This window comes from Arachis ipaensis, chromosome B7 (assembly GCF_059453495.1).
Source record: "Arachis ipaensis isolate K30076 ecotype BB chromosome B7, ASM5945349v1, whole genome shotgun sequence".
Classification (NCBI taxonomy): Eukaryota; Viridiplantae; Streptophyta; class Magnoliopsida; order Fabales; family Fabaceae; genus Arachis; species Arachis ipaensis.
The window spans coordinates 11,197,223-11,223,087 of record NC_142442.1 but is presented as its reverse complement, the minus strand read 5'-3'; the positions used below and the strand labels follow the sequence as shown (position 1 = coordinate 11,223,087).

The window sequence follows — 25,865 nt, the reverse complement described above, 5'->3', positions numbered from 1 at the left end:
ATTAATTAATTAATAACTACAAATCACAAAATTTGCTGATCTCGTAACACTCCTCTTTTTATATATTCCTACTAGCGGCAACCTAATTTTAAGAGATGGGAAATGAAAGCTGATGAGTTGAACTTTAGTAAGACAAGAAGGGATTTCATCTCTATCTTAAACTAGATGTTAATCCATAATTCTGCAGTTCCTTATTACATTTGCTTTATTAAGTTTTTCTATGTAAAATTTCAAAAACTTTTTAAGCTAATGCTTCAATTTATTGAATGTGAAGGCTGTTGGTAGCCGCAATAGTTGGTTTTGGTGAGGCTGGATTTTCATGTTTAGTTGTCCAGAGAGAGTAAGCACGTAATAATAAATAATAACCAAAGTCAGTTATTTTAGTTTGTACATAGCTCAGCAGTTAGTTATTTTCTAGTTAGAGATTCGTCACGTAAATTTGTTTACGAGTAAGTAGTTAAGTTTCATTCTATTCGTCAAATAACATTTCACCTTTATATGTCATTATTTTCACACAAAGGCTAAGTGGAAAATAATTTTTCTTGTGAACACATAAGAGTAGCAAAACACACTGAATTCGTCCTATCGAATAATTGCTAAAAAAAAGAGTCAAATTAAAGTATCAATTTTTAAAAATTTGTCTAACTCATACTGTTAAATTTACTGACTTTAACAGGACGGAGTGGATTAACCTGACGGGTCAGCAATATATATATATATATATATATATATATATATATATATTAAAAAATTGTATTTCTCATATTTCTTATAAGGATATAAATAAGAAAAGAGGAGTACTATGAAGTCAGTAAATTTTGTAATTTATAGTTATTAATTAGTTATTATTAGTATTTTTAATAGTGTAAAATTATATCTAATGATATAAAATTATTTATTTTTTTATTAATTAAATACTGGTCAAATTTTAATAAAAGTGTTGGCTCCTAAACTTTTGGAGCCTCAAGCCTCACCCACACTCATTCTCTCGTACTCTATTCTCACTTCTCTCATTCACTCTCGTTGTCGCTCTCAACTCAGAGCTCTCCTCATTTCTCAGTGGCACACGCATCAAGTCGCCCCTATCTCTCTCGGTGTTTGTCTCCGTCTAGCATCCCATTTCCGATCGTCCAAGCTCTCCTGTCGTTGTCATCGATTGCACCAAGGTCGGTTCCAGATCGTTCTAGATATCAGCCTCTATTTGCCTCCTTGTTTCTATTCTTTCGCTGCCCAGTTTCGATGTGTCCAAGTTTCTGCTCCATCTTCGGCAGCCAAACACCAACATCAGTATTTCAGTGAGCAGATCCTCCATCAGTGTCGGCATTAGCAACTCAGCGTCTTCCTTCAGCATCGACGCTTTTTTTTTCAGATCTCCTGCATCAGCTCTGGTGTCCTTCAACAACTTTAATTTTGTTCAGTTCTGAGTTCTGACGTTCTTCAACTTTGGCGTCCTTTAATATTTGTTAAAATTTTTGTTTAAATTTCTATTGGTCTTTTAAAATATTATAACAAAGATTTTGTTCGGTAGGTCGGGTACCGGATGATTCAGGTGGGTGTCCTGGTTGAAGAGGGGGGAGGTCTCGCCTGGTCGTACATCACCGGGTTGGGGTATGCGACGTCCCGAGCACTTCGAGTGTGGAAGGGGGTGTCACCTGCAAAGACACTCCGACACTCAAGTCAGTGAAGTGTGTAGGCGAATAAGGATTGAGTGGTATGTGACGTACCTTGGGGAAAGGGTAGGTCCTTCCCCATTTATACCGTGTCAGAGGTGGGCACAACAAGGACAGGCCCACCTTCTTCGAGACCTCCCCTGCACAGCTATAGCGAAGCTGTCAGGGACGCGTGTCCAAGTCAGCGGACGGGAGCCTTGCTCCTAACCGTTCGGGTCAAGTTGTTCCCGGGTCGGGCCGGCCCACATTCAGTTTGGGCCAGGGCGTAACAGTGCCCCCGATGCGCCAGCAACGACTATGAGGGTCGTTGGTGGCGTGTTCTCTCCTTTCATGCGTTGTCGCCAGGTCGGCCGTCCGTGGAGGGGACGTGCCTCTTGTGCGCGTGTCTGTTCGTTGCTGGAACGGCCGCTTGTCACCCCGTTCTTCGCGTGGAGCATTAAATGCTCATAATGGGTTGGAAAAACTGTATGCAAAGACCATTTTGCCCCCAGGCCTTTCGCGCTTCTTGAGTGGCAGTTTTAAACAGTTTTGCCTTGGTTTTTCCTCTCCCACTCTTGCTCCTCCTATCTCTCTCTTCTTCACTCCCAAAGGTCCCAAAGCTTCGTTCTAGCATCCTTGCGCATCTTCCCTTTTTCCTTCCCAGTTTTCGCAATCAATACAGGTAAGCATCAATCCCTTCTCTTTTCTGCTTCGTTGTTTCTTATCCTTATTGGTGTCTTTCTTGTACGTTTGTTGTCTGTATTTGCTTCTTGTTCTTGCTGTCTGTTTGGTTTTTGCGTGGTAGATAACTTTTTAGTGTCAAGTAGGTGCGTTAGGGGGTTACCATTCCAGGATGTCCACTTTCTTGACTTGGATTGTGCTTTAGCCATACTTGATTTTTAGTTTTTGAGTGGGTTGAGTATAGTTTCTGAGTTTTTCCGAGCTCCCGGCCTATTAGACTAACCGAGTGGTAACCCCACTGTAGGTATGTCTCACGTCGTCTCACGAGCTTCCACCTCCGCCGCGGGCTACGACCCGTACGCTTGGGTTGTTTCCGACTTAAAGGATTCTCCAAACCAGATGGCCGAGGAGGAGCTGACGGAGTTCCGACAAGGCGAGTATTTATGCGGAGGGACAGACGAGGAGGCTAATTATGACGTCTTCGTCCCTGCCCCTAGCGAGCGGTTATATGAAATTAACTTCCACTCCCCTCGGGTTGCCGACTGGATCTGGTTTTATAAGGCCATGTTCACCCAAGTGGGAGTCTGCATCCCGTTCTTCTCATTTCAAATGGCGCTTCTTAACCGGATATCCGTTGTGCCGTCACAGCTGCACCCGAACAGCTGGGCTTCCATTCGTTGTTTTGAGATGGTATGCGAGTACTTGGAGCTACCGGTGTCTGTTGATGTCTTTTTATTTTTCTTCAACCTTACAAATCCTTCTAAGGAGGGGAAAGCAAGGAAGGGGTTCATGTCCTTCCGATCTGCCCAGGGGCAGAGGATCTTTGGCTTGTTCGAGGACTCATATCATGGGTTCAAGGATAAGTATTTTAAGGTGCGTCCAGTCAAGGGTCGCCACCCCTTTTGGTTGTCATTGGAGAGGGAACGGCTTATCCCGACGTATTGAAGTTTTGGAGATGGGTCTAACACCTTCATTAAGGTGACTTATAAGGGAATGTCGGCCACAGACAAGAGAATTGCCGATGTGTTGTGAGCCATTTTCGGGAAGAACCATGTAAACCCCCACCTCCTCATGGGTGAGCGGTAGGTCGCTAGGAATTATATTTGTGAGCTGCTTTGTCTTGTGTTTTTTGCATTGTTATCGCTTTATTTGGTTTTATCGGCTTCACGACTAACATGCTTGTTTGTCCGTTGCAGTGGAGATGTCGGCTTCAGTAACAGGGATCGAGGGTTTATATAAGACCTTCTTGGAGGATAGCGATGAGGAGAAGGCCGACGAGAAGGTTGCCGGGAAGCCGGAGGACCTTTCTTCGGAGAAGAAAGATCAGTCGGTGCCTTCACCTCGTGACGCCGAAATGTCTGACAAGAATCCTATCGACGTGCATGCTTCCCCTATTCCCGAGGAGACGGCTGGCATTGGGCATTCCTCCTCACGACAAGAGAGTCCCGACTTAAAGCTTGTTCCCACTCCCAAAAGGCAGAGGGCATCCTCTAGCCTTGAGGGGACTCTTACTGTGATGGAGAGGAACTTCGATGCTGGGGCTTTCATTGACTCCCAACTGATCCCCGGCACGGAGGATCACTTCCTCGATACCGAGCTAACGAGCCAGGCGAGGTGGATGTATCGCACGCTGCTTCATGGAGCTGTAATAGCTCGGAAGGCCGAGTTCGAGTTGTCGGGGATGCAGTCACTACGAAGAAAGCTTGAGTCTGTTGCCACGGCCAACAACGAATTCAAAGTTCAAGTTGAATTGCTTCAAGGGCAGCTGTCTGAAGCGGGGGAGAAACTCAAGATTGCCGAGGAGAAAGCCATGTCTGCCGAGGAGAAAATGAAAGCCTCCGATGAGACCGTGTCCCGTTTAGCCGAGCGGGAGATGACTCTGGAGAGCCAGCTGAACGCTGCGCAAGGTCGGGTGGTGGCCTTGGAGAAAGAGCGTGACGAGGCCGTCTCGCTGGCTAAGGCTGATCAGGCCGAGGTTGAAGAGCTCAAGAAGAAACACAAGGTGACTAGAGAGCAGGGGAAGAACACGATCTTCATGACTGAGGAGGCCCTTAAGGCCCAGGTGAAGATCGTGGCTCCCGATTTCGACACATCAGCGATCGGAGTATTCAAGACGATCAAGGATGGCAAGATCGTTGAGATGCCGAGGAAATGAGCTCTTGTTCCTTTATGTTTTTATATGAATTTGCAGTTTTTTGTTGTAGAACTTGTTTACATTGTTATACTTTAAAATACGTTTGATCGGTGTATCTTTACCGTCGTCTTTGCCCCTGGTGGTATTTTTACTTCGTTATGTTGCCGTTTTGTTGGTGTGAGCTTAGTGCTCGTTCATTTACTGTTGCGTTGGTAGCGGAGCCAGGTCGTGGCCTTTTGTTATCATTGTAGCCGTCCGTAATGGCTGTGGTTTAGGTGGCCCCCGGGGTGATCAGTTCTGGGGTGCCGTATTGTGGTTCCGTTTAACGTGTCGTGGAACTCGTTGTCGTATGATGTGTAAGTAGGAAAAAGAATAATAGAAATAAAATTGGAAGAAATGATAAGTAAATATTAATCGGCAATTAAGCAAGTCTGTTACCATTGACAGATACAAAGGTAAATGATCAAGCCCGTTAGGTCGCCTGGCCGGCGTGCTTAATCTAAGGGTAGAACCTTCTCAGGTTGCCTGCATTCCAAGTTCTCGGGACCTCCCTTCCATCGAGCTTCTCCAATTTGTAGGCGCCGTTGCCAATCACTTCTTTGATCCGATAGGGGTTTTCCCAGTTTGCCTTCTCCCTGGGCCGGCGGGCCGATGTCATTGCGCCGCAGGATGAGGTCGTTCTGTTCAAATTCCCTTTTGAGCACCTTGGTGTTGTAGCGCAGGACCATTCTTTGCTTTAGTGCTACTTCCGACAGGTGGGCCTTCTCCCTGGTCTCATCTACTAGGTCCTTCTCTACTGCTTTCTCAACCCCCTTGAGAAGTACCCGTGGGCTCGGTTCGCCGATTTCTACAAGTATCATGGCGTCTACCCCGTATGTCAGGCGAAAAGGGGTTTCTCTTGTTGCTGACTGCTCGGTTGTATGGTAGGACCAGAGGACCGAGGCGAGCTCGTAATCCCATGCTCCTTTCTTACTGTCCAGTCGCTTCTTGAGGCCAAGTAAGATGACCTTGTTTGCGGACTCGACTTTTCCGTTTGTCTGGGGTGTTCTACCGAGGAGAATCTCTGTTTGATGCCCAAGCCTGCGAGGAACTCTACAAACTTTTTATCGGTGAATTGCGTCCCGTTGTCTGAGATGACGACCTCCGGGATGCCGAAACGAGTTATCACCTGCCTCCACATGAACTTTCTGCAATTGGACGAGGAGATGGTGGCCAGGGGTTCGGCCTCTATCCATTTGGTGTAATAGTCAATGGCGACTATGAGGTATTTTACTTGCCCTGGGCTAACTGGGAAGGGTCCCAGGAGGTCGACTCCCCATTGTGCGAAAGGTCGGGAGGACGTCATCAGGCTCAGTTCGGTGGCCGGTGCTCTGTGGAAGTTAGCGTTCTCTTGGCACTTGACGCATTTTTTTACGAACTCCTTGGAGTCTTCCATCATCGACGGCCAGTAGTATCCGGCTCGGATGAGCTTCCTTGCTAGGGCTTTGTCCCCGATATGGTGACCACAGCACCCCTCATGGACCTCTTTGAGCACGTAGTCCGTCTGGTCGGGGTGTAGGCACTTCAGCAAAGGTTGGCTAAGTCCCTTTTTGAATAGCTGATCCTGTATGACTGTGTACTTGGCAGCCTCCCTTCTCAACAATTTGGCTTCCTTCTCATCTCCAGGGAGTTTGCCGTTTTGCAAGAAATCGACGATGGAGTCCATCCAGGAGGGGCTCATCTTGGTCAGGTGGAAGGCGACTGCTGGTTCTTTGGTGATGCCTTGAATGAGGGATCGGTTGCCGGCTCTAGGTTTTGTGCTCGCTAGCTTGGATAGGAGGTCTGCCCGTGTGTTCCTTTCCCTCGGAACGTGTTGGACCGTGATCTCTTCAAATTGTTTGCTCAGTTCTTTGACCTTCTCCAAGTATTTCTGCAGTAGCGAGTCCCTGACTTGGTAGCTTCCATTTACTTGCGCAGTGACGACCTGCGAGTCGCTGCATACTTCCAACCTTGTGGTCTCGACTTCCCATGCTAGAACCAAGCCCCCCAGTAGTGCTTCATATTCTGCTTGGTTGTTTGATACGGAAAACTCAGACTTAACCGATTGTTCGTAGATGACTCCGTCCGGGCTTTTTAAGATGATCCTGGCGCCCTCGGATGTTTGGTTGGAGGCTCCGTCCACATGGAGCTTCCACCGTGTGTCCGCGTCCTCGGTTAGATTTCCGGTTACCTCCACTAGGAAGTCTGCCATTGCTTGCGCCTTAATTGCATGTCGGAGTTCGTAGCTCAGATCGTATTAGGACAGCTCGATGGCCCAGGTCATCATCCTTCCCGCCAGATCGGATTTTTGGAGCCTCTGACGAATCGCTTGGTCCGTTCTTACGACCACTTGGTCACCTTGGAAGTATTGTTGCAATCTGTGAAAAGAGGTCAAGAGTGCTAGTGCCAGTTTCTCCAGCTTGCTGTATCTAAGTTCTGCCCCTTGCAGCACTCTACTCACGAAGTAAATCAGTTGCTGGGCCTTCCCTTCTTCCCGCACCAGCACCGCTGCAAGCGCTCCTTCTGTTATGGCCAGGTATAGGTAGAGTGGTTCTCCGGCTCTGGGTTTACCGAGCACTAAGGGTGCTGCTAAGATTTCTTTGAAGTGGTTGAATGCTTCCTCGCACGCAGGAGTCCATTCAAACGCTATTCCCTTCTTCATCAGGTTGAAGAAGGGCAGGGCTTTTGCTGCCGATGCACCGAAGAAACGGGACAACGCGGTGAGCCTTCCCGCCAACCGCTGAACGTCTTTGATGCAATCCGGGCTCTTCATCTGGGGTATCGTTTGGCATTTTTCAGGGTTGGCCTCCACTCCCCTTTGGGTTATCATGAATCCTAGGAACTTTCCGGCCTCCATGGCAAAGGCGCACTTAAGCGGGTTGAGCCTCATGCCGTTTTGTCGGAGGGATGCGAACACATTCTCCAGGTCGCTTATGAGATCACCAGGTTGGGTGGTCTTCACAAGGATATCGTCCACATAGACTTCTACCGTCTTGCCAATGAGATTGCTGAATATTTTGTTCATCAGCCTCTGGTATGTGGCCCCCGTATTTTTCAGGCCAAAAGGCATCACCTTGTAGCAATAGGTTCCTCCTGGTGTTATGAACGCCGTTTTTTCCCCGTCTGGCCGGTGCATCGGTATCTGATTGTAGCCAGAATAGGCATCCATGAAGCTCAGATACTGGTACCCTGCAGCCGCATCGACGAGTGCATCAATATTGGGGATGGGGTAGCAGTCCTTAGGGCATGCTTTGTTGAGATCGGAATAGTCGACACACATCCTCCATCTCCTATTGTGATTTTTTACTAGGACCACATTTGATAGCCAGGTCAAATAGTCCAGCTCCCGGATAAACCCCGTTTCGAGGAGGCTGGCCGTTTGTCTGGCCACCTCCTCTGCCCTTTCTTGAGACATCTTTCTTCTCCTTTGAGCCACTGGTTTGGCTTCGAGCCTGATGGCTAGGTGGTGCGACATGAGTCGGGGGTCTATCCCTGGCATGTCGGCTGGCGTCCAGGCAAACAAATCACCATTGGCTCTGATCACTTTCATCAAAGGCTCTTTTAATTCATGGGGGAGGTTTCTGTTCACGAACGTGAACTTTTCCTCCGTATTCCCGACCCTAAACTTTTCCAGGTCCCCTTCTGGTTCGGGTATGGGCTTGTCGTCAACCCTGGCATCCAGGTCGGCAAGAAACACCCCCGATGCCTCTTTAGATTTTTTCCTTAAGGAGAGGCTGGCGTTGTTACAAGCGACTGCCGTTTCGAGATCTCCTTTCATGGACCCTACCGACCCGTCTTCAGCTATGAACTTCATTATCAGCATCCTAGTGCTGATGACTGCCCCTAGGTCGTTGAGGGTCTTCCTCCCTAGGATGATGTTGTAGGCTGTGGAGTCTCGTAGGATCACGAACTCGGCCATCACCATTCTTCTCCTCTGACCTTGTCCCACGGAGGTCGGCAAGGAGATTATCCCGTCCGGCTTGATGAAGTGGTCGCCGAGCCCTACGACGCCGTGCTGGTGAGTCTGTAGGTCGCCGTCTCTTAGGCCTAAAACGTCGAACACATTGCGGAACATGATGTTTGAGTCTGCCCCCGTGTCTACAAGGATCCGTTTGACGAGACTGGTTCTTACTCTGGCCGTTATGACCATGGAAGGGCTTTCCCCGACCTCGTCAAACCATTGGTCCTCCGGGCCGAATGAGATGGATGGGAGTTTCTTGGTGCTTCGCACAGAGGTTGAGGAAATCGCGAGGACCTTGGCGTCCTTCTTATGTGCCGACTTCGACCTGGGCGCCGCGTTTCTTGCTGTTACCACATTTACTATGGTGAGGCCGTGATCGTTCTCTTCCGGCTCTTGGCGCCGCTTTGCTGCCCGTGTTCCGTCTTCGCTCTCGTGGTCGCGGTTCCATCTCCTCGGCTCCCTAATGAGGTGGGAGAACTCGGCTAGCTTTCCATCTCTAATTTCCTGCTTCAGCGCGTCCTTCAAGTCAAAACAGTCCTGAGTATTGTGCCCGTAGCCCTTGTGATAGTCGCAGTAGAGACTCCAGTTTCTCCCTGTTCGCTCCTTCAGTGGTCGGGGCTTCGACAAGATCTCCTTCTCGGCTATTTGTTGGTAAACTTCCACAATCGGCGCAGTGAGGGGGTGTAGTTGGTGAACTTCCCGATGCGAGGGAACGGCCTGGGATTCTTACTCGGACCGCCGTCTCTGGCGTGTTCCTTCTGCCTTTCTCCGCTTCCGTGGTGCCGGTTTTGACTGTAGGAGGGTTGCCATTTATTGGCAGCCACGACCTGGCTGACTTCTTTGTCATTGATGTATTCTCTGGCTACGCATTAGATCTCCTGCATTGTCCACACCGGCTTTGTCGTGAGGTGCTTTCTGAAGTCTTCGTTTAGGAGACCGTTCGTCAGGCATAGGCTGGCAACTGAGTCGGTCAGTCCATCGATCTCCAGGCACTCATCGTTGAAACGATCCAGATATTTTCTTGTCGGTTCTCCGGACCTCTGCGTCACTCCCAGCAGGTTGATTGGGTGCTTTGCCTTGGCTATCCTGGTAGTGAATTGGGCCAAGAAGGCGTGGCTTATATCCGAGAACTTGGCCACCGAGCCCTGCAGGAGGCTATTAAACCATCGTATCGCAGGTCCCGCGAGGGTGACCAGAAAGGTGCGGCACCTTACCTCATTCCTTACTCCCTCCAGGTTCATCCTGGCCTCGAAGGCCGTAAGGTGCTCCTGTGGGTCTTGGGTTTCGTCGTACCTCATGTCTGTTGGCTTGTCAAAGTGCTTTGGCAGCCGGACTTCGAGGATGGAACGATGAAATGGGGTCGTGGGTTCGATCCCACAGACGGCGCCAATGTTCGGTAGGTCGGGTACCGGACGGTTCAGGTGGGTGTCCTGGTTGAAGAGGGGGGAGGTCTCGCCTGGTCGTACATCACCGGGTTGGGGTATGCGACGTCCCGAGCACTTCGAGTGTGGAAGGGGGGTGTCACCTGCAAAGACACTCCGACGCTCAAGTCAGTGAAGTGTGCAGGCGAATAAGGATTGAGTGGTATGTGACGTACCTTGGGGGAAGGGTAGGTCCTTCCCCATTTATACCGTTATAGAGGTGGGCCCAGCAAGAACAGACCCACCTTCTTCGAGACCTTCCCTGCACAACTGTAGCGAAGCTGTCAGGGACGCGTGTCCGGGTCAGCGGACGGGCGCCTTGCTCCTAACCGTTCGGATCGGGTTGTTCCCGGGTCGGGCCGGCCCACATTCAGTTTGGGCCAAGCCGCAACAGATTTCAAGCATGTATAAAATCTGGTATGATATAAACTTGTGATTGTAAATTATGATTTTCTTTTTGTTGTAATATACTGTGACTTTGAAAAAATATAATTTGATATTGAAAAAATTTAAAGATAAAGATGTTCTTTCATACTGTGATTTAATCATTTTAATATTTTATATTTATAATTTTTTTTAAAAGGCTTGCGCGACCCACTAATCCGCCAATCCAACATTTAGCAGGATGGAGTAGTAATTTCAACCTATATTATTTTGGCATAATAGGATAGAATGGACCCGCTTTGCTTTCTGTGAATTATTAATCATACCATCAATAGATATAAAATCAAAAATCAAACATATTATTATACATTAAAAAAATGTTCTATAGCTAAAATTTTATTTAGGCATTGTTAAATGCCATTAAGGGGACACAACAAATATTTTATAACAAAAAAAATTAACCATGTTATATGTATACAAAAAAATTAGTTGTTGAAAAATACATGTTAAAGGTAAAATACACAAAAATAAAAATATGTAGAGTAAGATATGTAGAGAAATACTAGAGGATTAGTAAAATTTATTATTTTAATTAATAATTAATTATTAATATTTAAAAATATGAACTAAAGTATGTTATTAAATTATTAAACTAAAGAAATATGGTTGATAACTAAAAATATTAACAAAAAAATAGTAAACCCTGATCAATATTTTTCGTATATATAATATACATATTGACTAATTTAATAACTAATTTTTTTATACTGAAGTGCTCCATATTTCTAAAACTGAATTCAAAGTTTTTAATTTCTAATACAATTAAACAACCATATTCATAAAGGGATATATTAGTTTTTTAAAAATTAACTAAAATGATAATTTTCTTATTTACCCATTAACAAATCCGATATTTTATTCTTCTTAAAATAAATCAAGTTCAAATATCTAATATCTAAAGGAATTAAATAACTTTAGTCTAAAAAAATATTATTTTAGTTTTTTAAAATTAATTATGAAAGTATTATTATTGTATTTTTAATATAGTTAAATTCAAATTTTTAACTTCTGATAAGAGTAAACAACTTTACTTATATAAGGATATTTTAATCCTTTGATTCCTAAAAGATTGCATTTTAGTTTTTTAAATTAAATCAAATTCAAAATTTTAATTATTCACATAATCAAACAACTCTAATTCTTAAAGGATATATATATTAGTATTTTTAAAATTCTTTTAAAAGGATTATTTAATGGTTTAAAAATTAAGTATAAAGATATTTTATATTTTTAAGATCAAATTCAAATTAAACAACAATAATAATTCCAAGGCAACTTTCAAATTTAAGATTTGATTTATGTGTTAAATTAAATCATATCATTCATGTATTAAAGTATTTAGCTAAATTCTATTAAAGATATTTAATTAAATTATTCGTATTAACCATGTAAAAATCAATAATATTTACCACCAAAAAAATATCATAATAACACGTTGCTCTTTTAATATCTTATCAATGCAAAAAATAGATCAAATCTTTAATATTTTAGGATCTATAGAAAATATCAATTCATGTCAACAGGAAACTAAATTAAAACCATTTTTAATTTAGATAAAGATTTTTTCTCTTAAGCTATTAAAGAAAATCAAGACTCTATAAAAGCTACATAGCATAGAGTAAACGAACCCATCACTTTTGTTACTTTGCCATGGAATCCACCGTTTTTTCGTTGCTAATTACTCCCATTGAAAATCAAGCCATACCACATGAGTTTTATTTCGATGATTGTTTCTCCATCATTCTCAATTGCACCCAAGAATTGATCCAAATAACCCAAGGCTCTGATGTTGAATTTTCTTCTACTACAACTACTTAAGCAATCTTGGTTCCCTCAGATATCCTATGTAGTTGTACTCCATTCACAGACCTCAACAGAGAAGACCAGTGACGGAACTTGAAAAAAAATTTTGGGGGGGCCAGATAGAAAATAATTGTCAAAATGTTTATGATATAGACCCCATTAAAGATAAGCTCGTCTAATCTCATCTCTCTGATTTATGTGATATTGCCAAATTTAAAGCCGTTTTTCAAGATCTCGTTCCAAAAAGTTAAGGTTAAAGTCATCAGATGTAACTTTTTGAACTTTTGAAGGTTATATTTCACTTTCTTCGTGATTCATTAAAGTAGAAGAACTATTTACAGGTGTTGATATTATAAAAGTTATATGTTCTCCTTCTTAAATATTAGCCTTCCTCTTAAAAAATATATCAATTTTTTTATTTTTTTATTATTATTTTATATAAAAATTTGAATATATATCTTATAAAATATGTAAAGAAGAAGTTAGAAGGACAAATATTAAAATTTATAATATTTATTCAATTTTTTTATCAATTTATACAAATACAATAATATTAATACTTATTGAATATTTTATTATTTTTTATCATATAAAAAATTAAATTAAACAAATAGTAAAATATAAAATAATATTAAATTAAATAAATAAAAAATATCTAATTTTTTATATTTGAACTTAAAGATAGAGAGAATGTTGTTTATTGAATTTATTAGATACTTTAAGTCATAGCAAAGTATTTAAGTCAATTGAACTATTTTTTATCTTTTGAAAAAATACTACTAAATTTTTTATAAAAAATTTGGGGGGGCCATGGCCCCCCCTTGTCTGAACTAAGCTCCACCACTGGAGAAGACACAATCTTATTGCATGAAATCTTCTCTTCAGTGCCTGCATCCCCTGAGTTATTGGACCAAATTTTACCTGCCATAGGCGAAACTGCAAGAAGGATTCTAAGCCGTGAAGGGTGTGACTCCAACACGCTGGAGATTGTTGTGAACCTTCACGTTGTTACCAGGCGCAACATTGTTCAAGATTCTGATATCTATAATGATGATCTCTGTGAAAACGTTCCTGAACTAGCACAACTCGTGAATCTGTTAGAGAGATCCAAAATTGATGAGCAAGATGATGACGCTGAATGCGCTATTTGCTTGGAGAAGTTTGGCCATGGTAACGAAGATTCAAGTGTAGAAGTTGTTCGCATAAATTGCTCGCATGTTTTTCATGATCGTTGCATGCTCCGCTGGCTCCGATGCTGTGCCGACCATCAGTCGCCGTATTCTTGCCCATTGTGCCGCTGCCTCATATCTCCAACTTCACACGGTGACGATGAATAGGTCTCCTGTGTTCTCAATTATAATCAAACTGAAAGAATTTTTTAGCGTTTTGTACAGTTTTACACTTGAATTTACGTCCTGCTTATGTAGTATTATTATCCTATTTGTTAGAATGTGAATAACAATTTTTTTTTCAAGAAAAATTCAAATTTTGATGCATAAAACCAAATTCAAAAAAAAAGTAAAGAAACCTTATTTCTTAGGGCAACTAAAGCAGTGCGACAAATTAATTTGAGTTGGTCGAGTTATTAATTTACTGATTAAGTATGATTATATACACAATAAGACTACATTTTTTATGTATTATTTTTTAACTCTAAATTTTATATTCTATTAACAAAATAGAGACACTTTCTAAATATAATACAATAAAAACTGTTGTCAAGTACGTAATAATATAGGTGGTTAGAGGATCGTCTTTTAAATCTTCAACACATGTTGTCGAATGGAGAAGTAATAAACTTTCGCTCTATAAACCTCTCAAATTTACTAGAATTGCAAACTAGCATTTTGTTGAACTAGTAAATTCATTTGATTAATAGGATACCACCTAAATTGATGGATTTCAATTCTTAAAATTTGAAAGTATATATAAACTTGTTTGTTTTGTGTGTTATTAACAAATTTTCATGTGATGTCCTGTTACTCAATAACTAACACTTGTGTTTGAGTTTGATGATAGATAGAAAAAGTTTCTTAACTTACTTATTTTATTAGTAATACAATAGAAAAGTGTTTAAATTTAAACCGATTTAAATTAAACCGTTTATTCAAGATTTTTTTATTGAAATAAATACAAAAAAAATTATTTCTTTAAATACAAATAGATCAAAACCTTTTTTTAAATGCGCAGCACCAAATTATGGAAATCACCCACGAATTAGAAATAGCCTACATCTCAACGCTGACGCCCACAAAATGGGACCTTCTATAGATGACTTCCACGAAATAGGCATGTCAATGGTAGCACACACGAATTGGGCCATTTCAATGGGCCATTCCAATTCTAACACACACGAAATGGGCTTCCTCGTTTTAATTTAATTAAAATCGGTATTTGAATAAAAAAAACGTTTGTTAAATAATGATCCCATATTTTAGATGCACTCATAAAACAAAATTAATCATTAAGGAGCCAAAAATTCTATGACAAAGAAATCATCAATCTTTCACAGACCAACTTTCAAATTATAAAAATGGTGGTTTAACTAACTTAATTAAACTATAGCATATTCGGTGGATCAAAGATTACATAATTTAATTAATTAAGTGCGTGGCTGAGATTACAATCGTTTAGGCAATTAATTCTTTATTTGCTCTCTTATTAGTTCTATTTATTAGGCAATTGGTTCTTCTCTCGTAGTATCATTAGAAAACAGTGTTCTTGTATGTGGTGAATAATAATAAAATTATAATTCACAATAATCTTGATAGCAATGCCAAAGAAATTATTGTGTAGTTAGTGTTTGCTGTTTTATTGTGTATGATATCAGATATAGTAGGTGAAAATAAAAAACAAATGTGAAATATGTGTCATTGTATCTTTTGTTGCTATTTTTATTTATTTTTTATTCCTATTAGAACTCTCTCTTCCTTTATTAGGGTCAAGAACTTGATGTAACTAACTATAAAAATAATAGAAAACTATATAAAAATAAAATCACATGTGAAAAAAATAAAAATTAAACTAAGATTTCATGCCACACAATGTTACAAACAAATTTAATAATAAAAATATAGTGATAAAATGATTAAAATAAATATCTAGAAGGAATATCTGCAATAGGTGGTTTAAATGAAATATTATTTTAAAATGGTGGTGGATGGTCCATATTTTTAGCAGATAATTACGTGAAGATGGTGGTGGAGGATCCATACTTCTAGATTATTACAACTTAATTGCTGCATTTCGTGTTTGATACTAGTGAATTGGGTCCAATTCGCGTCTAACCCCCTTGAGTTTGGAAATAGATCCTCTCAATTTTTTTTAACAATTGAGATCACACTCTCTCCATTAGTTTTATAAGTGGGACTAAGAATAAATACGAGAGAGAGCAATGGAGGGTTAAATATCACACTTTAAACTCTCAAATTTTTTTTTTAACAATGGAAAGTATTCATTCCCCTTGAATTTTTCCTCTGCCACCATTTCGTGGGTACCACCTCTGTGATAGCCGAATTCGCATTCACCATACCTGAGAAGCCCATTTCGTGGGCGCTATACACAAGATGGATTTATGCTAACATTTCCTGGGCGTCAACGTTGAGATTGAGGCTATTTCCAATTCGTGGGTGCGTCCCATGATTTGGTGCTGCGCATTTTGAAAAAAGTTTTGATCCATGCGTATTTAAGAAAATAATAGTTATTCCAGGGGTTACCTGGAACCAGATGGGGATTGAGCTTGCTTACGAGACCCAAACGTTCAAAGGAGTGGTCTCTGACTTGTCCTGCATCAGAGAGCTACCGTCTGAGTTGTGTTTTCGAAAAGGTGGGAGGTGGTACCTACAAGACACTCCGATGCCTAAGTCAATAAGGGGTTAATCAAGTTTTAGCGTATTGGAACTTAGATGTACCTGAGGGTGTCAGAGTATTTATAGGAGCTGAGCTAACAACCACTGTTGAAGTCGTTCCACTTCTGGTGGTGGATAACCGTCCCTTTATCTTAGAGTTGTTGGTATCTCTCCTCTAGAAGTGGGTAAGAGATATAAGGAGGCAATTACTTAGTTGGATAAGTGTTAAGCACCTGCTGGTGTTGACCCCGATCTCTTTGTAGAGGTCGGATAGGTGGCAAAGGCCAACCTTCATGATTGGGCCTTTTAGCTTAATTTGGGTCTAGCTTATAATTTGGGTCAGGGTATGAACAGTGCCCCTACTCAAGTCTGATCTCTTCAATAGGAGTTGGACTTGAGTATTGATAGAGCTCGGGACTGCCTAAGTCGTTATCCTCTTCCCGAGTTGAAGAACCGACGTGTTTTCAAGTTGAAAAACCGACGTGATTTCAAATCATCAATCGTCGTGTCTTGTCAACTGTCGCGTCCGTTTGGCTTTTTGTATTTACACGTAGAGGCAGTTACATTGGTAACGGTGCGCTCTTTTAATGATTACGTCGTTTTACAATTATGCCCCTAGTATGTTATAAATTCCTTTCGTCTCTTTCTCTTTCTTCTTTTCGAATTTTTCCTTAGTACTTTCTTCCTTGTTCGAAAGATCTTCGCGCTTTGGTGCTTGCTGTTTCCGTTCCTGGAATTTTCAGCGTTTTCGGCATCCCCTTCCTTCTTGCTGTCCGTTTTCCTCCAAGAAAGGTTAGTCTTTCGTTACTTTTCACTCTTTATTGGCTTCGTTGTTTTTATTGAGTGTACTAAGTGATGGAGGAAGAGGTTCTGAGTAGGTTTTGGTGGTGCTTTCACTATTTGCTTATAGGAGACTTTGGAATTTTTGTGTTTTTCTTTTTACAAAAATTGTTTCTTTTGATGCAATTGGTTGCTTTGTATGGGAAAGGATTGTCTTGTTTCAAAATCTGCTTTTGATAATTATTTTTTCTTTGTGTAATGTAGATATATCTTCTTGTATATCTTCTCCCATTTCTGAAAATGTCTTCCTGGATTATGGAGGCTTTGTTAAGATGGGTAGATTCCTCCGTCTTGTCTGAACACCCCATTGTCGATAATGTATTTGTAACTGAACTTCGTAAACACCATAGGATCTGCATTTCTGATGTCGATGAGACAAAGTATGAATTAGTGGCCCCAGACTCAATGAACCGGGTTTACTGTGGGAGAATGAACGATTCTGATCCCACTTCTTTTTTTTGTACGACTGTCTGTTCACTTGTTTAGGGGTTACCTTTTCCTTTTTCGACTTCGAGATAGAGGTGTTATCCCACTGTAGGGTAGTTCCTTCCCAGCTTCACCCCAATTTCTGGGGTTTCCTCAAGATTTACCAGCTTGTCAGTCATGCACTTGATTTTTCGATCTCTTTAAAGACCATTTTCTATCTGTTTCATTTAGCCTTTTAGTGCTAAAAATAAGCAGCAGTGAGTTTCCTTCCGAGCTATACAAGACCAGAAAGTTTTTTTCATTTTTGATGAGTCTTTTCATAACTTCAAAACTTTCTTCTTTAAAGTTTAAGCTGTTAAAGGTCATCATTCCTTTTTTCTAAATGAAAATAATGATCCCCGATTTCCTCTATATAGGGTCGAGACTTCTCCCGTAGAGAAATATGGCTTGGTAGATTTGGACGAGGTAGAGGAGGTTGTGGTAGAGTTTTTTCGAAAGGCTTGGATACGGGCCCCAAACCTGGACACCAAAAAATTTTTTCTTGGATCTCCGAGCTATATTAGGATCGAGCTAGGTAGTTTTTGTGTTTGATTTTGTAGGTGACTTTTCTTACTTCCGACTTGTGCACTAATCGTTTTTACTTCCTTTTTTTAGAAAAAATGAAGAGTGGGTCAAGAGCTGCTTATCAGAAGGTGCAGGAAGTCAAGAGGAATGCTCGTACCCGAGCTGCTGCACAAGAGGTCGGAACCTCTGCCACTCCTCCTCGGCTTCAAAGCTTGGGTTTGTGGACCTCCTCCTAGCCAATTTGGGTAAATCCAATTATTACTTCTCCTCTTCCTCCTCTTGCTCCTATCCCACAGTCCTTTCTTCCTCGGAACCTGAGAAGAAGAAACGCAAGATCTCGGAAGCCAGTGCTTCTAACATCGGGGACACCAGCTTTGACGGAGTAAAATTTTCTAGGAAGTACATCCTTCCACATAGCCAAATTGCTATGGATGATGCTGCTATCTATAACCATCTTCAAATTTTAATCCAAGGAGGAATTCGGACTGCTAGGGTCTGTACCTCTCTTCTTAATATTTTTAGAAAAAAACCCTTTTGAGTGTGACTCAGCACTATTTGGAGAATCTCTTGGGACGAATTGCTATGTATCAAGAAGATGAGAAGAGGCTGTAGGAGGAGAATGCTATGATGAAGGAAGAACTCTTCCAAGCCCAGAAAAGAGAAAAACAGTTAATGGGTTCTTGTGCCATGACTGAGGGTTTGAAGGAGAAGGCTGAGCAGAATTACGAACGCATCTTTTCGGCCAATCTTGACTTGAAAAGGGAGGTGGAGCAGCTTCAGGAGGGTTACCAGGACTTGGAGGACTCCATTGTCGAGGGTACTAAAGATGTGTTTAGGGTGTTGAAACAATAGGTCGGAATTATTGCTCCCGACTGGACCTATCACCTTTTCATTCCGACAAGGTTGTCATTAATGGAGTGATAGTTTTTCCTCCTCATCTTGAGACTGACTCCAAGCTGAAGACCGTGGGGCAGCGCATAATCAAATCCCCTCCTCGAGAGATCGGTCCAACCGAGGGGTCACAGCCGAGCTCTTCAGCCCCTCCCGATGTGGCCCGACTTCTGGTGCCGAAGAGATTCCTCCTACCCCTCCGACTTCTATAGTTGAACTGGCCTCCTCTCCTGCTTATGACTCCAACCCTCTGATTGGCCCTATGTGATATTTTTATTAAGGCCCGGCTTGTGGGACCTTTTGATGAACAATTTTTTTATGTTTTGTATATTTTATGGATGGCTGTTGACATTTGATCCTTTTGAATAGGATCTTTAAACAACAATCTTTATTTTCTGGTCCTTTTTGGATAGGACTTTTAACGAAGTAGTCGCTTGTGATGATGTTTATTATTCTATTTGTTGAAGGATTCTTATTTCATAAAGTCTTCTGTAAAAAATTCTTTACTGTTTTTGAGTTTCGCAAAAGTTTGAAAAACTTTTGAAAAACTTTAAAAAAAGAGTAAGTTACCTCATGTGATATGTTTAATAATTATTAGATGAAATGAATTATGTCATCGTAGTAAATATTAACTTTTAATTTAAATTGAATTTTAATAACTAATTAAACTAATTAAATATAGTAAAAAAATTTTGGATAAATTATAAGAGTTACAAAAAAAATTATTTTATAATTTTTTAAATTTTTTTAAAACTAAGTATATATTAATTAGATCTAACGATACAAAAAAATTCGAAAACTAAAAAAATAAATGAAAAAAATTAAAACGTCGAATCACAAATTTAAAATTAAAAAGTAAAAAAGATGTTAATTGAGTAAGGGTGAATTTTATAATTGTTAATGGAGTTGATATGATATAAGAATTGTGTGATTGTATAGGGTATAAAATTCAAGTGGTTTTACTATAAAAAAAATTAGTTTAGTTGTCAAAAATCAAATCAAATTAAATTAAGAGTTAATATTAATCATCTTGATAATATAATTAATTTTATTTTATAACTATTAGATTTATCATAAAGAATAACATACTTTTTATTTGAGAAAAAGTAGGATAGAATTTACCTTTTTTTCATCTGCTAATATTTTTTATTTTAGAGTTATATAGTATCTCTTTAAATTATTTTTTAACACTTAAATATTATTGCTTATAGAGACTATTTTAGTTAAAGTTTTTACGCCTTATATTTGTTCACATTGATACGGTATTTATTTATTTGAAACTGTATTTGAGTCTTTTTAATTTTAGCATAATATCGTAAATGGTATATGTCACGAAAATTTAACAAAATTCTGTATGATAATTAAGGGTCTAATAAAACTCTTTTTTTAGTATTGATGTTTTAAGGATGAACTTATTGCAAATAGCTTTTGTGTCGTATTTTCGTTCAGAAGAAAGGGTACTCTCAACTCTGTAGTAATAAACACAAGGAAGAGATAAGATATTCTAACGACCAACGACTAAGTCCATTCTTTTTTGTTAGAATTTTCATGCATTATTTTCTGTTCTTTGTTTTATTCTTCAATATTTTTTCTCTAATATGCCGTTTCTCAAAACAGAGAAAGCACACTAAATTTTAATTTAGGAATTCAGAACTGAATGGCAGATTTTAAAATTGAATTTGTATTTTAAATTAAAAAAATTAAATCTATTTAGATATATTTATTTTAATTTTATTTTAAATTAATGTAATAAAAAATTGACTAAAAATATATTTTAAAAATACCTAATTAAACTGAATTAATAATTGGCATAAAAAATTAGGTCTATTTTATTAAGCAGTAAGTGTGATAATATAAAGAATTAATTTCACGTTAAAAACAAAAAAAAATGAGAAATTTATAAGAGATATATATTAATTTGACGTCTTAAAATTTTGAATTGAATATTGTATCTTCTAATTTTATATCTTTTAACTGGATTATTTTTCGAAATCAACCTTAAAAAAGAAGAATTGTGCTAACATGAATTAAATATGATTTTAGATAAAATGGGATAAGATATTGTTATTGTTGATGAATTAATTGGCATAACGAGTGATATGGTTTTTAAATCTCGTGTACAATTTAGTTAAAATATTTGACTTTCATAAATCTTTATATAGATCAAGTTTAAAAGACTAGCATTTTTATTAAAATTTGGTCAATATTTAATTGTCAAAAAATAAATAAATAATCTCATACTATTAGATATAATTTTACACCATTAAAAATATTTATAATGATTAATTAATGATTACAAATCACAAAATTTGTTGACCTCCTAACACTTCTCTCCTTATATATTCCTACTAGCGGTAACCTAATTTTAAGGAAATGGATCATCTCAATTGTTAAAAAAATTGAGAGTATAAAATATGATCTTTAATATTTTATTATTCTTTTTTATATTTATTTTTTATTCCACTTATAAAATTAATGATGAGAAATTACACTTTACTCTCTCAATTATTAAAAAAATAAAAAAATATTCTCTAATTTTAAGGAATGGAAAATGAAAACTGATGAGTTAAACTTTAGTAAGAGAAAAAGGAATTTTATCTATATCTTAAATTAGATGTTAATCCATAATTCTGCAGTTCCTTATTACATTTGCTTTATTAAGTTTTTCTATGTAAATTTTCAAAAGCTTTTTAAGCTAATGCTTCAATTTATTGAATGTGAAGGCTGTTGGTAGCCGCAATAGTTGGTTTTGGTGAGGTTGGATTTTTATGTTTAGTTGTCCAGAGAGTAAGCAGATTTTTTATTTTAAGAAATAAAATAATTATAATAATTATTAAAATAAATAATTTAAAAAATATTTATCAAAATAAATACTCTTTATATATCTTGTTTATAGTATAAACGGGATAATTTTTTATGTATTTCGTTTACACTGTAAACGAGATATATAAAAAATTATTTCATTTACAATATAAACGAGATATGAGAAGAATATTTATTTCGGTAAATATTTTTTAAATAATTTATTTCAGTAATTTTTATAATTATTTTATTTATTAAAATAAAAAATCCGAGAGTAAGCACGTAATAATAAATAATAACCAAAGTCAGTTATTTCAGTTTGTACAGAACTCAGCAGTTAGTTAGAGATTTGTCACGTGAATTTGTTTGCGAATAAGTAGTTAAGTTTCATTCTATTCGTCAGGTAACATTTCACCTCTATATATCATGATTTTCACACTAAGGCCAAGTAGAAAATAATTTTTCTTGTTAACACAGGAGTGGTAAAACGTACAGAATTTATCATATCGAAAATTGCTAAAAAAAGAGTCAGATTAAGATTTTAGATATATCAATTTTTAAAAATTTGTCTAACTCCTACGGCCAAATTTACTGACTTTGGCGGAATAAGATTTTATTATTTGTAGTCATTAATTAGTCATTATTAATGTTTTTAATAGTATAAAATTATATAAAATTACTCACTTTTCTTTTTACTAATTAAATACCGATTAAATTTTAATAAAAATGATGACTCCAGACTTTCTCATAAGAAAAGTTAGGACTTCAGCGCCCAAGCCTCAAGCCTCACCCACCCGACCACACTCACTCTCTCATACTCTCTATTCTCACTTCTCTCAGTCACTCTCGTTGTCGCTCTCAACTCGGAGCTTTCCTCATTTCTCATTGCCACACGCATCAAGTCGCCCCTATCTCTCTCGGTGTTTGTCTCCATCTAGCATGCCGTTTTCGATCATCCAAGCACTCCTGTTGTTGTCATCGATTGCGCTAAGGTCGGTTCTAGATCGTTCTAGATATCAGCCTCTCTTTGCCTCCTTGCTTCTATTATTTTGCTGCCCAGTTTCGATGTATCCAAGTTTTTGCTCCATCTTCGACGGCCAAATCCCAACATCAGTACTTCAGTAAGCAGATCCTCCATCAGTGTCGGCGTTCGCAACTCAGCGTCTTCCTTCAGCATCGATGCTTTTTTTATTAGATCTCCTGCATCAGTTTTGGTGTCCTTCAACAACTTTAATTTTGTTTAGATATAAGGTTTTTCAACTCTGACGTCCTTCAATATTTGTTAAATTTTTGTTTAAATTTCTATTGGTCTTTTAAAATATTATGTCAAAGATTTCAACTATGTATAAAATCTGGTATGATATAAACTTGTGATTGTAAATTATGATGTTCTTTTTGTTGTAATATACTGTGACTTTGAAAAAATAAAATTTGATATTGAAAAAATTTAAAGATAAAGATGTTCTTTCATACTGTGAATTAATCGTTTTAATATTTTATATTTATAATTTTTTTAAAAAGGCTGTCCGACCCACTAATCCGCTAGTCCAACATTTGGCAGGATGGAGTAGTAATTTCAACCTATATCATTTTGGCAAAATGGGATAGACTGGACCCGTTTTACTATCTGTGAATTATTAACCATACCATCAAGACATCAATAGATATAAAACCAAAAATCAAACATATTATTATACATTAAAAAAATATTCTATAGCTAAAATTTTATTTAGGCATTGTTAAGTGCCATTAAGAGGACACAACAAATATTTTATAACAAAAAAAATTAACCATGTTATATATATACAAAAAAATTAGTTATTGAAAAATACATGTTAAAAGTAAAATATACAAAAATAAAAATATATTGAGTAGTATATATAGAGAAATGCTAGAGGATCAGTAAAATTTATTATTTAATTAATAATTAGTTATTAATATTTAAAAATATAGGCTAAAATATGTTATTAGATTATTAAACTAAAGAAATATGGTTGATAACTAAAAATATTAACAAAAAATAATAAACCCTGATCAACATTTCTCGTATATATAATATACATATTGACTAATTTAATAACAAATTTTTGTATCCTGAAGTGTTTCATATTTCTAAAACTAAATTCAAAGTTTTTAATTTCTAATACAATTAACCAACCATATTCATAAAAGGATATTTTAGTTTTTTAAAAATTAACTAAAACGATAGTTTTCTTATTTTTTTTTTCCAAAGATAGTAGGTTATATTTCATTAATTATTGAAAAATGAAATACAAAGATGTCCAAAAGCAGGACAGCATAATGAAAGGTGGGGATTTCCCAAAAACACTACACTGAAGGTATTCATCCAACAGTGCGTGGTCGAAAAACGAAAAAAATCTTGAAGAAAGAATGATAAATCAAATTGAATGCAACTAAGAGCTTGCCTCATGGAGATGACGACCTAAACTGGGAGTTCTTTGGATTTCACGGAGCAACTTGACAGAGCTTGCTAGAATGGCAGACGGCATTGAAGTAGAACCTTCAAAAATCAACTGGTTGCGAGCTTTCCAGCAGTTCCAGCAAATGATGGCAAGTAATTGAAAATTACGGTCAACATTCTTCAACGGGTTAAGCATCTCTGTTGATGCAATCTACCATGTCCAAAAGTCGTTAGGACTCTAAGGGGGAAGACAGTCACGAAGATAACTCTGAGACCATACATCTTTAATTCTAGAGCAATCGATCAAACAATGAGTGACTGTTTCGGTTGCTTCATGACAGCAGGGGCATATTGGTGATATAGATGGGATGCGGTGATGAATCTGAGAAAGCACCGGGAGCCGGCCATGGAGAGCTTTCCAGATAAATAGCTTAATTTTGTGAGGCAATTTCAACTTCCATAGATCAATCCACGGCTTTTTTTGTTGCATATAATTAGGGCAAAGCTCCAAAGGCGGATGGTAAAATAAATAGCCAATTTTGTAACCTGAAGCTGTATCATATTATTTGGATTTGTTCAAATCCCATTGCAATTTGTCCCTACTCTGCTGAATTTTAACTGACAAAATCCTATTTGCAACGTCTTGGGGAAATAATTCTTGAATAAGATTCTGATTCCAATTCCTATCTTCAATAATTAGATCTTTAACTCTTGGAACCAACTCAGAGATAGCTTGTCTATTTGGCATGTCAAAAATCTTTAAAAGATACGGAGGAGGCAGCCAAGGATCCTCAAAAGTTCAGATATTCTCTCCAGTACCCACAGCCCAATTAAAACCTTTTTCAACAATCTTTCGGCCTTCCAGTATGCTCCTCCATCCCCAAGAAGGTAAGACTCCAATTTCTGTCGTTATAGCATTACCATTACTAAAGTATTTACCTCTTAGGATTTTGGATAATAAGGAAGTAGGCTGTGTTACAAGTCGCCAAAACTGTTTGCCTAAAAGCGCCAGATTTTGGATTCTGAGATCTTTAAATCCAAGGCATCCTTCTTTTCGTGGGCGAGTCATAGTGTCCCAGCTAATCCAAGCCATCCGCCTTTCAGAACCTTTTTGTCCCCACCAGAACTGAGAAAGTAGAGAGTGAATTTCTGAGATTAAACCATCAGGCAACTTGAAGCAAGACAATGTATAAATAGGAATAGCTTCTCCCACTGCCTTAAGCAATACGTGTCTACCACCTGACGATAGAAGATTGCACTTCCACCCTTGGATTCTTTTCTGAACCTTTTCTTTGATCATACTAAAAGAAGCCTTTTTTGATTTAGAGACTGTAGAAGGAAAACCAAGGTATTTATCCTGAGCCCCAATATGATTAATATTCATAGAGTTAGCCAGTAGTGTACGAGTAGTGGAGAGAGTGTTGTGGCTAAAGAATACAGCAGATTTATTAAGATTTACCCTCTGGCCACTGATGCTTTCATAAGAATTCAATAAATGCAGGATATTTGAACATGCTTCAGGATTAGCCTTACAGAATAAGATGGAATCATCAGCAAAGAGGAGGTGGTTGACCTTGGGACATCGCCTATGTATCTGAAGACCCTGAATTAGTCTGTTTTGTTCTGCCTTGTGTAGCAAGAAGGAGAGACCTTCTGCACAAAAAAGAAAAAGATGGGGAGATAGAGGATCTCTTTGTCGAATACCTCTATTTAGTTTGAAGAAACCATAAGGTTGTCCTTCCATAATAACAGAATAAGAAACAGTTGCCACTAATTCTCGAATCCACATGATCCACGGGGAGTTAAAACCAAACTTCTCCAATATAAACCAAAGAAAGTGCCATTCCACCGTATCATATGCCTTACTCATATCTAGTTTTAGCGCCATTTCATTTTCGAGTCCCCTTTTTTTGTTCTTCAAGTAATGCATACACTCGTGAGCAATTAGGATATTATCAGAG

The 25,865-nt window shown here is 38.4% G+C and overlaps 3 protein-coding genes across 3 annotated transcripts; 1 reads left to right on the top strand and 2 right to left on the bottom strand.

Annotated features, from left to right (window-relative positions):
- Window positions 1-5,341: 5,341 nt before the first annotated feature.
- On the bottom strand, window positions 5,342-6,694 carry LOC148550345 (uncharacterized). Its single transcript, XM_088494444.1, has one exon. The coding sequence runs from the start codon at window positions 6,692-6,694 to the stop codon at window positions 5,342-5,344; it is 1,353 nt and encodes a 450-aa protein (XP_088350570.1).
- Window positions 6,695-9,312: 2,618 nt separating this feature from the next.
- LOC148550344 (uncharacterized) lies at window positions 9,313-9,741 on the bottom strand. The gene has a single exon (XM_088494443.1). It carries the CDS (start codon window positions 9,739-9,741, stop codon window positions 9,313-9,315), a length of 429 nt encoding a protein of 142 aa, XP_088350569.1.
- Window positions 9,742-9,925: 184 nt separating this feature from the next.
- LOC107606623 (uncharacterized) lies at window positions 9,926-13,448 on the top strand. Its single transcript, XM_088494442.1, has 2 exons — window positions 9,926-9,992; window positions 12,997-13,448. The coding sequence occupies exons 1-2, from the start codon at window positions 9,926-9,928 to the stop codon at window positions 13,446-13,448; spliced, it is 519 nt and encodes a 172-aa protein (XP_088350568.1).
- The last annotated feature ends 12,417 nt before the right edge of the window (window positions 13,449-25,865 follow it).